The following is a 14,075-nucleotide window of genomic DNA, read 5'->3' on the forward strand; positions in this document are numbered from 1 at the left end:
TTTCCCATTTCTCTCTTCAACATTGTCATATTCATACTCCTCTTTGACCCCTAGCAAAAGCGAAAAAGATCAGTAGTGTGGGTGTATATTATGTTTAGCCTTGTTCCAATGTCAAACACATGGGTCACAAGAGGGTTGGGGGATATTGAGTGTGTGTGTCTTTTCAAAGCCTTTCTTCCACAACCAAAGTGCTTCTGCAAAGTGGGCCTGCCAGCACACCCGAGTGCGAGAAACTCAAAAGGCTGAAGCAAAAAAGGAAACACCTCTGAACAAAGACTAGCTCCTATCCATGCTGCCCAAGGGTGAATGAAGATGTACCAACACCACGATGGGATCAGAGAGAAAAGGAAATCTCCCAAGGTGAAATGCCATCCCAGAAGCATGTCATCAGCAATTGCACTTTTTCTTGGGAAGTTAAAAAAATAAAGTGCAAAATAAGAACAAAAGAGTTCCAGCTCCATCTTTGGCTTTGGGACGTTACCGCCTCCACATCCCTGATACCTTTTAGGTTTTGATAGGGCTCAACTAAACTCTTATCTCTTGTTCCGTTTAATGGGCCCACTCTTGGGGGTCCATCCCAGAGTCCTTCAGAGGGGATGTCACTCTGTCAGACAGAGGACTCCATGTCGACAGTTAGGGAGATAATGAACAGGTGATGGCCGGTGATTGCCAAACGTGTGGGCAATTACCTTGTCCATCCGTGGCTTGGGGGTGACATTTGGTTCATGTTCAAGTGGCGGTCTTGCTGCTGAGCATTTGAAGGTTAGGGAGCATCGCTGTGGGTGCGAGTGTGTGTGTGTGGTTTAAGTGGATGGGTGGGTTTTATGGGGTGATGAATGGATGAGCTCTTTGGCTGGGATGGTTGGACGAGTTGGTTGGATGGAAACATCTGATTACTAGAATGTAATTAACTTTAAGGTGGGTGTAGGGTTGGGGTCAAAGAGAGAGAGGACCGGATGAATCTGGACATCGGTATGAAAACGTAATTAGATTTGTGGGTATTATTGTGGATATCAAACCTGTGACATTTTCATCCACTTAAATGGTCTCCTTGAGCAACCGCAATCAAAGCGTCTTGTTGAACTTTACAACAAACCTTCAGGAATACTTCGGCCTCCGACGAAGGTTAGCCAAACTTCCTCTTACTGTTTGTCTCTGTATTTCTTTGGTGAATTATAGTGTGTGTGTGTGTGTGTGTGTGTGTGTGTGTGTGTGTGTGTGTGTGTGTGTGTGTGTGTGTGTGTGTGTGTGTGTGTGTGTGTGTGCTTGTGTGTGTGTTTGTGCGTGCGTATGCGCGCGCCTTTGTCTGCTCACATGTGCGTGACTACGTTTGTGCGTGCCCACGCGATAATCACTTGACCGATTCAGCAGACAACCGCTCAATTGTTGGTCTTGACCTGTTCTCTGGACGCATTACGGGGGACAAATAAGTGCTGAGAGTGTGGCGCTCTGCCTCTGTTGTATCAACCCCCAAGTAGCTGGCGTCGCCTCTGACAGATGATTAGACCCACGTCGCTGGCAATCATGATAAGCGCCTTGGCTCCAAGCCACGCGGCCCGCCTACTTCCTATAGCGCTCCAGTGCACTAGGCGGGACACACTGGGCGGCTCGGCTGGGAGAGGTTTCCTTTTCCTCTGAATAGTGACTTCTCTCACCGAGGGAGTTTTCTTTTTCTTTTTTTTGCAATGTTTTTGCATGTTGGTTTTTGTGTTTGTGTTGTTGTTGTTGTTAGTCATTTCAAGTCATCTGGTAAGAAGTAGAGGTATCTTCTATAATAGTTCCTGCACTGACTAGAGTGCAGTGTGTGAGGAGGCATGTCACTGGTCTTAAATTGAGTACGCCTATGTATGCCCCCTTCGAGTTTCTCGACTTAGGGGTCCACTTCATTGAGCCACTTTGTGATTACTGACGAGATAGAAGCAGTGAAACCTTCCATTTCAGAAGAGAACTAGGCAGTTGGTTTCTTTTCTTGCTATCTCAGTACTAGTCGGTGTCCTCAAAAAATAAATAAACCAATAAATTGTTAAGCGGATGGCAGAAGCCAAAGAAAAGATATTCCGTCCAATAGTACAAAATATTTGAAAGAAATACAGAATATTGAAAGAAAGAGTCTCCAACCTCAAACTTTCTACAGAACTCAATATGAAGCAAAAGTAAGTAAAACACCCCATTCCCCAGATTCAAGCTTGGCTGCTCTCAGATTTTAAGTCCTGATTTTTGCTCTAACTGTCCATCTATCTGTACAAGTAGTCTATCTATATAAAGAAAACTTGACTCATGAAAGGGATCCAAGAGAGAAAAATGGAACCAGGGAAAAACAAGGGGGCTGCAAACTAAAAGAGGAAGAGATCCAGGTGTAAAGGAGACAAGCTATGAAGAAAGGAAAGAAGACAGGGAGGGAAGTTGGAGGAGAGGGGAGAGAGAAGGAAAAAGGGGAAGAGAGAAGGAGGGCATGAGACTGCAGAAGGGGGCAAAAATATGGCCTCCCCTCTGGTCTTTATGATCGGCAGATTAATCTGTCAACCCTCCTGTCCCATAAATCCCACATCACGCTTTGCAAAATGCTCTTTTCCGTTGGTTTGCTCCGTATTTAATCTTTTATTGGTGATAAACATAAAGCAGCACAATGGGGTAATGTCCTCATCAATATTATGACTAAATGAATGATAATACTTGGCGGCTCTGTGATGCTGCATGGTTTCCTCTAAGACTCTGGACGAGGAACAGAAAGGCCTCTAGGGATTCAACTGCCGACGAATACTGATATAGAACTGGAGCACTGGAGAGGTTTTGGTTGTCTGGAGACATCGAACAACAAAGACGGCCGTAAAACAGTTAAATCTATACCTTAATTGAATCCTGGCTAATTGCTCCTCTGTGATCCGCTTTCCCCTGATGGCGATGCTTAAGTAGTGTGGAGGCGCCGGTACCTTGACTAAAGAGGTTGGTGTTAACCCGGCGTGCCAGTTCATAAATACAAAGGGCCGTTTATTCCATTGGATGTGTTTGCCTAACTCTTGTTTGTGTTGGACTTTGACATATTGTACACACTTAGACGCACACGCGCACACACACACACACACACACACACAAACACATGCAAAAACACACACACACACACACACACGTGTGTGTGTGTGTGTTTTTGCATGTGTGTGTGTGTGTGTGCTTGTGTGTGTGTACACACACGCACACACACACACACACACACACATACACACACAAACACACACACACACACATGCATGTACAACAAATGTCAAACACAGTATGTCACTTACAGTTGGCGTGATGCCACCGCGGTGATTTACATGATGTGGAGAAAAAAATAATGAATACGGACAAAAGCAGAGTAAAATGTACTCGCATGAAATAAGGGTGATTTATCAGATCTTTAATTCCACTGATTTAACTGCTACTATAGTGCTTCTACCTCCATGCAGACACGTGCTGTATACGCAGTTAACCCCCGGAAAGCAAGTCTCCTCCCTACGGCTTTCTACTCAACAACTCAACACAGGGGTTATGGCTTCATTAAGCTGTGCTTTGTGCTCCACAGATAGGGGGACGCTAATTGGTTCATTCATTCTGCGAGGGGAGATGTCTGGTCTCAGCCCAGCCATGTGAAATCATTAGAGACATAAGAGGTGAGGGATTCCTATGCCCCCCCAGTGGTGTGTGTGTGTGTGTGTGTGTGTGTGTGTGTGTGTGTGTGTGTGTGTGTGTGCGTGCATATTCCCCTCATTGAAACGTTTGCTCCACAATATCTTTTGCAATATGCTTTTCTGATTCTTTCTTGCGTTTTGCATATTTGCGAGGCTTTCTTTAAGTCTATAGTCACCTCCCTCAGGTGGAGATAGTTCTCTCCCTCATAGTTCTCTCCCTAACTTTTCTAACTCTTTCCGTGTGCTTCTCATTTCATCCTCTTCAATCTCCTTCTGCTGCTCCTGTATCTCCTGGTATTAGTTTAGTTTTACCTCCTGGTTTTGAATAGTCATATCTTCTGGTTTAGGTTTAGTTTTATCTCCTGGTTTTAGTATAGTCGTATATTCGTATCTCCTAGTTTTAGTTTAGCTTTATCTCCTGGTTTAAATTTAGTTTTATCTCCTGGTGTTAGTGTACTTTCATCCCCTGGTTTTAGTTGAGTTGTATCTCCTGGTTTCAGGTTACATTTATTTCCTGGTTTTAGTTGTATCTACTGGTTTTAGTTTCGTCATATCTCCTGTTTTTTCGCCAAGTGGTATAGTGAAAATCTTTTCTTCTTCCAACACTTGCCAAGTCTTTCTCTCTCTCTCTTTTTCTCTCTCCCCCCTCCCTTGCACTCCTTATCCCGGGAGACCTACAAACTAAACAACAGCAACACATTGAAACAGTTTTGCTCCTGTGGTATGCAAATAAGCAAATATGTTGCCAGAGGTTAAATTAATGAAAAAAAGTTAATGGAAAACAAACAATGCAAAACACACGGACAATTAAAACAATCGAAATAAGCTTATACACGGTATAAAAGTGACTTGACTGATTTGACGTTCATCAGAATCCACTATTGAATATTAATTATGCCTATCTAGAGTTGACAAATATATTGTTATAAGTGGGGTATTGTTCATAATTATATTGTTATTGAGTGCTTAAGCAATCTCTTTCACTCAGTTTCAATCACTAGATATAAATCAAATTTTCCATCAAAAACTACAATTTATTAAATAATTTCCTTATTACTGATCCAATAACGTATTATACTGAAATGTGTGTTAGCATTATTTTTTAGATAAGTGAACCATACTAGGCAAGATAACTCTACAAGCAAGGACCAGCTGAAGGACTCAAACTTTCTGTTGTTCTACCGCCCTCTAGAGGCAGACTTATGTATCAGCACACAAGGACATGACGCCGACTTTAAAACTTTGACTTTACTTGCCGGAAAAAAACATTCTGGTGAGGATTGTCGTAACAAACCATTGTTGCAAATGTTGCAACATATGACAATTAGTGTCTCGATTTCGTGATATAAAAAAAATAATTATGTATTTTCACAGAAACACAACAAATCCAGTAATGTTTCTTAGAAAGAAAGAAATATAGGCCTAACAATTCTCATTGGCCGGCACTTGAACATTCCCCTCCATGCTTCAATGAAATCCACAAAATGCTGTAAATATAGTATAAAATACATCTTCAGTCGTCCCCTCCAATCAGACTCAGCAGAGCCTTCTGGTAGTCTCCCTTTGTGTGATCCTGGCACGGGAGAAACAACACAGATGGGTCATATGACTGGAAGAACACCTACATGTGTCATGTGACGAGAGGTTCATCTCCATTGGTCATGGGACCAGAGGATCAGATTTCTTCACTTTCGGTGGACTTTATTTAGTACTTTATGATCGAACTAACTAACTAATACAACTTTTGTAGCATTTCATTCCATCATGTATTTTTTCTCATGCATACATATATTAACCACATGCACACAAACAGACACACGCACGGACGAACGCACGCACACACACAATCGCACACACACACAAAGTACTTACAGAGACGGTGTGGTAGAGAGATATTCCATTCTGCTTTTTGAACTCTGAGCGGATCTTCATGAGGTCAACTTCACAGCGAGACACAATGATTCTAGTCACCACCTTGTCCTTGGCTCCCTTACCCTGCACAAGACAACAACCATCAATTGTGAAAAATAAGCCCCCATGGTGCTTTCCATCAACAAACACACAATTTGTTTCCTCTCAAATTATTGTGTAGTTGTCTGTTTATGGCTTTCGTTATAACAAATGAAATCATAAATTGGATCCATCCCTTTCAGTCAGGACAAGTGTTTTACTTTTCTACTTCTGACAAACAAGAAGCACACCTTACCCACATATCACATACAAACTCACACACACACACACACACACACACACACACACACACACACACACACACACACACACACACACACACACACACAATAAATACTCTGGAGCAGATCAGGATGTTTGTGAAAGTGTGAAATCAAACCTTACCTTCATGGCTTCACTGAGTCTGCTGGCAAAGTACAGCTGCCTGTTTTCAAAACACTCCACTGGAGAGAGAACCAAAAACACATTTGCTTAATGTAAGTTGAGAATCAATAGGATAGAACTATTGGAAAAATAGCATGCACAATGCAAGATACGTGCATACATTTTTGCCAACACTATCGACGGAATGTGCAAATTAAACTTTGAGGCGTTTCATATAGTAATGTGTGAATTCTAGTATAATGTATCTATAGGAGTAAGTTCATGGTCATATGGGCTCTAATGTAAATGGTCATGTATGTACCCAGTGTGAGGAAGGACTTCTCCAGATCTCCCTTCACCTCCTTCCTGATGCTCTCCTTAATGTCGTATGGGCTGTAGCTCGTGTACCTGTCGAACACTGACACAGGGAATAGAGACACATGCACCTTAGTCCTGGGTTCAGTAAGCGTTTGTCATATCGACAATTAGTCAACAAGTTACCCAATGTTAGGACTAATGAGACCAAATATGAATATAGCCTATATTATGTAGCTCAATTGAAGGCCTCTCGTTTTTATACATTAGCTTCAATTCGATTGTATTTTGAACGGTAGCCCAATAAAACATGTTCTATTCTACCTCAATGTTATCAAAATAAGATTAAAACCCTGCAGGTAAGATGGACATGGAAGGATAGGCAGGCCTAGTGCTTTGGAGAGGAAGTACCTTTCTGCAGGTGAGGGACACTCCGCTCAGACATGATGGCGATCCAGGTGACCACATCTGTCCCCTTCCTCTTCACACCTGCCTCATACAAAGCCTGCAGGTGGAAGGCAATAACACAGATCTTACTTTTCACATCCATTCCGACTTCATTGACAAGAAAGAAAGTTAGCATTTTTTGTGAGAAAGAGCTGCATAGTTGACTCACTGGGCTTTAAACAGTTTATATTATGGGCTGTAAAAGTGCTATTTATTTCCTTTATTGTAAAGTTGTAGGACGGCACCGGACTGGGAGACCTACCCGTGCATCATGGTCAATTTGCTCATAGTCCACAACGTTGGAGGGTTCGTCTCTCTTGATCTAGGAGAGGAAAAACATGCACAAAGAAATAAAAAATCAATCATAATCCATCATCATCACACAATAGAGGTAGACAATACAACATAATACACGTTTCTACATGATATCAAAGGGGTTGGTGGCTGTATATAGTCAGCAGTGAACGTCCCTGTGGTCTAGACTCTTAACAGGATTAACTGATTGCTTTCAAAATAAGAGCGCATCAGGTCCCTGCGTGTCTGGCAGTCTACCTGACACTCTTCAGAGCAGAGGCACAGTCCGTGGTCAACCACAACAGGGAATTCAGGCTATGATAGTACTCTCAAAGCAGTCAAGTCTCGGGTAAATCAAGTCTCACAGCAGGCTGGATTCAGGTTAATGATTCTATTCTGGTCCAGTAAAGTGTCCTTATTTTTTGCTGAATTGATAAGTGCCACCCTTGTATTAGTGCTGTTAATTCCTAAATCAACATGAATAAACCATAACATAGGGAAGCACTGTGGCAGTTTCAAATACAACGATGAACTACTAAACAATGACCCGAAAAAGCCATTACCACTAACGTGATAACTGACATTCCGATGGCCGATGCTTCCAAAATGGCGGCGACATTATGATGTGACTTCGTAATGTATAAACCCTATAGTGGTAGCTAGGTGAAGGGTGGCTGTGTGAAAGGGCGGGGGGCTACCTGAATATATAACACTTATAGTGGTGGGTGGCTGTGTAAACGGGTGGGGGGGGGTACCTGCACGAGGGCCATCAGGAGTTTGGCAAAGTCCCCTGAGGTGTCTCCAGCTACATCCTTCTCCAGCTCCTTCTTGAACACTGGGTGATAAACCGAGGAACACTTTTACATTGACATATTTTAACAAGAGACAAACTTTCTGTAGAGCTGAATTGTATTTTTATCTCCAAACTAATAATGTTGATAATTCAAAACGTAAATGGTGGTACTTACTTTCTCTATAAACCTTTTTGATCTCTGCCAGTTCCTGAGTGCTTCTGGAGCATACAATCTCAATGAGGGTCTCCTCATCTGTTCCAAGACCCTGGACAGAAGAAGCATGTTGTTAATAACTTTAAAATTGTTGATAGTCCACCTGATACACACTTCACCAGCATTTTATGACTTCTTCAACTAATCCTGATAATCCATCATAAGTGTGTTTGTGTCCTGTGCCTGTATTGCTGTTGCTATCAGGTCTCTCTTGTAATATAGGTGTGCAACCTTAATGAGACTAACTTAAATAAATAAAGGTTAAATGCAAACTCTAAAACTCTAAAAGGGGTTTGTGTGGCGCTCATGTCTGTCTAACAGGAGGGGTGCTCCCCCTGGAGGTGAGGTGGGGGAGAGCAGGTCTTGAAATATTTGTGTTTAAACGAAATAGGGCTATAAGAGGTTAGCATGACAACATGGCACATAATATACAAACAGAAAAAAAAAAAGTATCCAGACATGAAAAATAAATAAACAGAAGAAAGGTTCTCTCACCTTCATGGAACCTTTGAGTTCTGACGCGTCGTATTGGGCGGGAGTCTTCATCAGACCCAGCATCACGGCCTCCACAGACCCCGACAGCGCCCCCTTCAGGGCAGTGGTCATATCCTGTAGAACACGTTGAGAGATGAGTTACCACCAGCATACATTTTAACAGATGATTTAACTACCCAAACACAAACTGAGAGCTGTTTGTATTTTTACAAACTTAAATACAAACCCCCCTGTTTCCACAGAATATTGCAGTAGCCTACATAGAATACTTGAACACATTTATTAAAAAGTTCACAATAGTTTCTTTCTAGTTATTTTCCAAACTCTTAATTTTCAGCCAGCTCCAATGCCAATAATCTACAATATTTTGTTTTTACGTGGGAGAAAAATAAATCATCAAACAAACCTTTTTGGCAATCTTTTCATACTCAAATGCAATATATGTCCTCTGGTCGCAACTTCTCCTAGTCAGGATGTCAATGATGGTTTGTTCATCCACACCTGAAAACACAACAGACAAGACAATCGTTTTTAATTCTGCCTGTTTCCGGAGATTGTGTTGCCAGGCATTGCAAGACAAGGATCAGCTGAATTCACAGCATAGAAATAGTGTTGAAACAGTGTAGGAAGTTCAATCACAGATGTTGTATAAACTTTAGCATTCGTCAATTGATCATCATCATCATCATAAGTAGGCCTATTGAAAATGTTATGAATATGTTCAATTTTCAGACGTTGGGATATTCAATGTCAGTGAACGTGGGCTCAAGTGGGTTTTCCTGTGTGTGGTATGTGGTTCTGGGCCCAGACAGGAAAGTGACTCAGTTTCACCACAGCCTGAGCCTGAGCCTGGCCAACTGCCACTACTACATGGAGTACTCCACCCACAAGGCCAGGCAGTAAGACAGTAAGCAAAGTCTACACACAGCAAAGCCCCAATGGTTCCAGAGGGCAAGAAGACATGACGTCTACCTGTAATTAAGTACTTAGTACTGTGTTTTATATAACTCACCAGCTTGATGACCTAACCTGACCCTAAAGTATTAAAAAGGTAAAAACAACATGGAAGGGTGGTTCTCTCTCACCCTTTGTTTTGATGGCGGTGTCGATCCTGGCGGCATCTCTGGATGGGTCAAAGTCTCTGATCGGACGCACAGTGGGGAATGTCGGCTCTTTCCCCTGAAGATGGGGAAGGGGTTTAGGATGAGGGTCAGGTTGGGGGGGCAATAGATTACTTGAATGCATGATGGGATGCATTGAATTCAATCCATTGATTCAGATAACATAATGGTCGACGTAATCACTGATGGGGCATGCACGGCTAAAAGGAACACTTAGTCGATGAAGTTAATGTTTAACTAGCGTTGAATGGAGCCTTGCATTCTTCAAAACTCTTTAGGAATGTCTTGCAGGCTCACTTATCGTTTTTCTTACTTAACTGTTTAGGGAAGTCGATCGAGAGCCAGGATGAAATGATGTTACTAAGTTAGATGTGTGCTGTTGCAGAAATGTGTGCAGCAGTCAGAGCTCACTGAACTCTCGACACAATGTTCTGTTATACTGCGTGTTTGGAATGTGCGCTGCCTTCCTGGCCAGATCCCGCTTGCAAAAACATTTTTATCTCAATGAAAACAGCCCGCTGGAATAGATATAATACCTGTATGTGTTTGTTGAAGGTATGCATGCGTGTTTTGGTGTCAAAATGATCTGCTTTAGCCAAGTCATGAAATCGAAATTTGTCTTTTAAGAGCTACTTTTAACAGCTTTAGTACTCACCCCGGTATGAGTCAACGTCAGCTGCTTCAGATATTCAGCCACTAACGCCATTGTGAATGAGCTGCCAAGATTTCAGAAAAAGCATTTATGTACATGTTGAAACATCTATGACATCTTGACAGACAGACACACATACATTATATATATAAACATGTACACACACACACACACACACACACACACACACACACACACACACACACACACACACACACACACACACACACACACACACACACACACACACACACACACACACACACACACCTTGAACCCAAAAGCCTCAGAAAAGAGTTGCAATAGATGTGGATTTCAACATTCAACATTTCCTAACCTTTGACCTTACAAAAGGACTAGGGCGTGTCAGGATGTTATCTTTATACTATACCTTAAGGGGCCTGTGGCAATGTTTGATCACCTAGCAACTGCAGAGTTCAGAGTTATCAGTCATGAAGCTGTGAATCACTCCATCCTGCCTGCGTCCATGCTGGTAAACTAATCCACTCCCACTGTTACTTCAGCACTATACTCTACTACACTCTCCTAACACTGAATTGCTTTACACAAATCCATTTTCAATCCCAGTTTCAGTGGGTAAAGTATGTACAGTATATATCTTCCCAGGAATGATGTCTGTATGATAGGTAATTACAGAGCGAGACTGCAGGGACAGGCAGTGATTTGTGGGTCCAGAGTAAACCTTGCTCTGCCCCTCCCTGTGCCAGTGCTCCACCCTGGTTCAGAGTCTGCTCATTCCACACTACTATGGAAACCCAGCTGCAGCCATAATGCATCGAGGCCTTAGTCATTTTGTTGGATAATAGATATGCGTGAATTGCCATTTAGGCATTTTCTTCCAGCCAACCAGCACACACGCACGCACGCACGCGCACACGCGCACGCACACACACACACACACACACACACACACACACACACACACACACACACACACACACACACACACACGGGGGTTATGGTCTTACCTTTTACGACGGTTCTAAGAGCTGCAGCTGAGAGAGACAGAGAGGTTCCAGTGGGAGGCAGGACCAGGGTTTGGTGGTTAAATAGCAGAACTGTTGGCTCAAACTGCTCCCGGCCCAACTCTGGCCCTCCCCTCACATCACAGCCCTCCCCCTGCCCTGGTGGGGGAGTGGTGAATCGCTCCATGGACAAGCCCATTCCCCCTGAGGGAATGCACAGTTGCATAATGTACGTTAAGAGTTATATATTTATATATCATGTGTTGCATATTATATATTTTGTTGAGTTGTGTACTTCTACTTACTTAATCCCAATTTATGGCCCTCCTAACAATGTTCAAACCCAGAGAAATCAGTAGTTTTAATATGGTAGTTTTACTACGTTTACTATGGTAACGGTCCGTTACATTTGGTCATGTCAATGGCGTCATATGGACTCGCGAAGGCATCGTCATAATCTTTCAGTCTATGGTTCAGGCAAACATACGTAGATGCTCCAATCATTACCATAAAGATCATAAAAATAGATTGCCTCATGCGTCCATCCGTTCATCATTAAGTGTTCCCCTGCAGCATGTATGGTCTCATCATTAACATGTTACTAAAGGCCCTTCTGTTATAACACTCATCATATCATCCATTTCACATCCGTCTACCTACATCATAAAAGTAATGATAAAAGTAACATTGTAGGGTGGGCCCAGACTATGTACAAATACATTGACTTCCGTTCTTACAAGTCAGGGTGTGTCTGTGTCAATTTACTCACAGTCCAAAGGTGAGTGGGAAGCTGGCGAGGCTCAAGGATGTGTGTGTGTGTGTGTGTTTGGGTTTGTTTGTGTGTGGTCACTAGGAGTTAGCTTAACTCCCCACCAAAGTAGAGGGTGAGGATTATCCACTCACGCTTGTGGCTGACTGTACTTCAAACACTCAAGGTTTTTCTCTTTCAAACACATGATTTTTTTAGACCGAAACCCTGTTATTAAATTTGAAAAACAGTATCATATTTGATTACATCATAGATAGATACGAGCTGCCTTGCTCAACGGAACCTTTTCCCTAGCCTGTCCCAAGAACTTGGTACTCTGAGGTTTCCACACCACATGTAGACAGCACTCAGATACAGTATAGTCCAGTATCTCTTAGATACAGTCTATAGCAGTTTATCTTAAACACAGTGTGTATTTAATGAGTGCAATGGGGGCCATCATTTACATACATACCGGTAGTAGTATAAAAAGCAAGCATTTTAAGTGAATTAGTTTTGATGGATATTAGTATTGTCCACGATGATGAGGGGCCTGCTGGTGAGCCAGGAGTCCAGTCATGATCACAGCAACACACTCAAACAAAGACAGCAATCTGGTTGGATGGGGCTTGGCGGTCAAGGACCAACCAAGCTTAGGTTGAACTTGGACTTGCACATCAGCAGTTTGAGTGGAATACAGAGTAATCCCAGACTCAAAGGACTCAAATAAGTGGTTCTTCATCAGGTGATTGATTGATCGGTTGGCTACAATTCTTTCCAGTACTTTAGTAAGGAATGGGAGGTTAGAGATGGGAAGACAGCTGCTGATTACTACAGATTTTAGAGTAGGCTCCTTTGTTCTGGCAGATGTCTTATCAAGGCAAGCAGATGTTTTATCACATTACTCCATGCCAATAAAGCCCCTCTCTTGAGAGAGAGCAGGGGAGGCATAACATGTAAAACACAAATTAATTATAACAGTTTAACAGTTATTCACATACATTTAAAACCAGTACATTATAGTAAACATACATTGACTGCAACACAAGGCCTTCTCTATGTTCTTCAATTCACTGTAATACCGACAACATGCCACTTCTAGCTTCCAAGTCAGCTACCCAAAGAACTCTATCTCTCTTTGGTCTGTTGTGGCAAGTACTGTCTTGAAGAGTTTATTATAATCACACTCCCCTGCTAGCCCCCCCCCCCCCCCCCCCACCCTCCCCTTCACCCCTCACTAATGTTAGAGGACAGAAGCATACAAGTAGGAGAGATCACTTGAAGGCCAGTAGTGGACGTGATGGGGGGCGGTCAACACCTAATGTTGAGATGCGGTCAGCTGATTCTGAGAGTTCACAGGAGCCACCACCAGCACACGTTTCTCATGCTCCGTTTCTGGCTAAAAAGTCTTTGCTAACCCAGTGAAAGACAAGAGAAAGGCATTTCAAGGTCCAAAGGGTTTGGTGAGTGTATCGACATGTCAGATAATTTCAGATAAGGGTTAGGGAGTGAGTTAGGGAGAGAGGAAGGGAGAGGGAGGACATCCTTTTTTTAACAGTGTTGTGATCCAGAGTTGTGTGTAACTTGGCAAGAACCTGTCTCTTGGCGGGAGATAAGAGGAGGGTACAGAGGGAACAGACGGAGGGGGTTGTTGGGTGTGGCACCATGACAACATAATCAAACAATTCACCGTATGGGAACATACCCTGGAAGGAATGCATGCGCTACAGGAAAAAAAATACTTTGAGTGAATAACTTTTATTGTCCTTCTGTCATGCTGGTTTTAAATAGGATGACCTGGAACTGAAATGGTGTTAGTGCCACACACACAGCTTTAGGTGTTGTATTATGTTCACGAAACATTGAAAGGATTAGTTGAATCAGGGACGGAGTGATGAGACGGGACCGTTCTATGGCTGCTTTGATCATACTCAACACAGTGATCAGTGCATGCCATTGTGTTTGGTCATGATGATCTTGCTGACTGTTCCAACCACTCAGGGCGGAGGGG

General features: G+C 42.7%; 1 protein-coding gene across 2 annotated transcripts; it reads right to left on the reverse strand.

Annotated features, from left to right (window-relative positions):
• Window positions 1-4,898: 4,898 nt before the first annotated feature.
• LOC132472499 (annexin A2-like) lies at window positions 4,899-11,463 on the reverse strand. 2 transcript variants are annotated; one of them, XM_060072130.1, is made up of 13 exons: window positions 11,320-11,463; window positions 10,334-10,394; window positions 9,643-9,736; window positions 8,964-9,058; window positions 8,558-8,671; window positions 8,024-8,114; window positions 7,811-7,890; window positions 7,024-7,083; window positions 6,726-6,819; window positions 6,322-6,417; window positions 6,021-6,079; window positions 5,538-5,660; window positions 4,899-5,238 (listed from the first exon to the last, which is right to left on the reverse strand). In XM_060072130.1, exons 2-13 carry the CDS (start codon window positions 10,382-10,384, stop codon window positions 5,179-5,181), a joined length of 1,017 nt encoding a protein of 338 aa, XP_059928113.1. In that variant the 5' UTR covers window positions 10,385-10,394; window positions 11,320-11,463; the 3' UTR covers window positions 4,899-5,178. The 2 variants fall into 2 exon arrangements, with proteins under 2 accessions (XP_059928113.1, XP_059928114.1); XM_060072131.1 differs by lacking the exon at window positions 11,320-11,463 and adding an exon at window positions 10,722-10,978.
• Window positions 11,464-14,075: the final 2,612 nt, after the last annotated feature.

The sequence above is a fragment of the Gadus macrocephalus genome, chromosome 14 (genome assembly GCF_031168955.1).
Source record: "Gadus macrocephalus chromosome 14, ASM3116895v1".
NCBI classification, from domain to species: domain Eukaryota; kingdom Metazoa; phylum Chordata; class Actinopteri; order Gadiformes; family Gadidae; genus Gadus; species Gadus macrocephalus.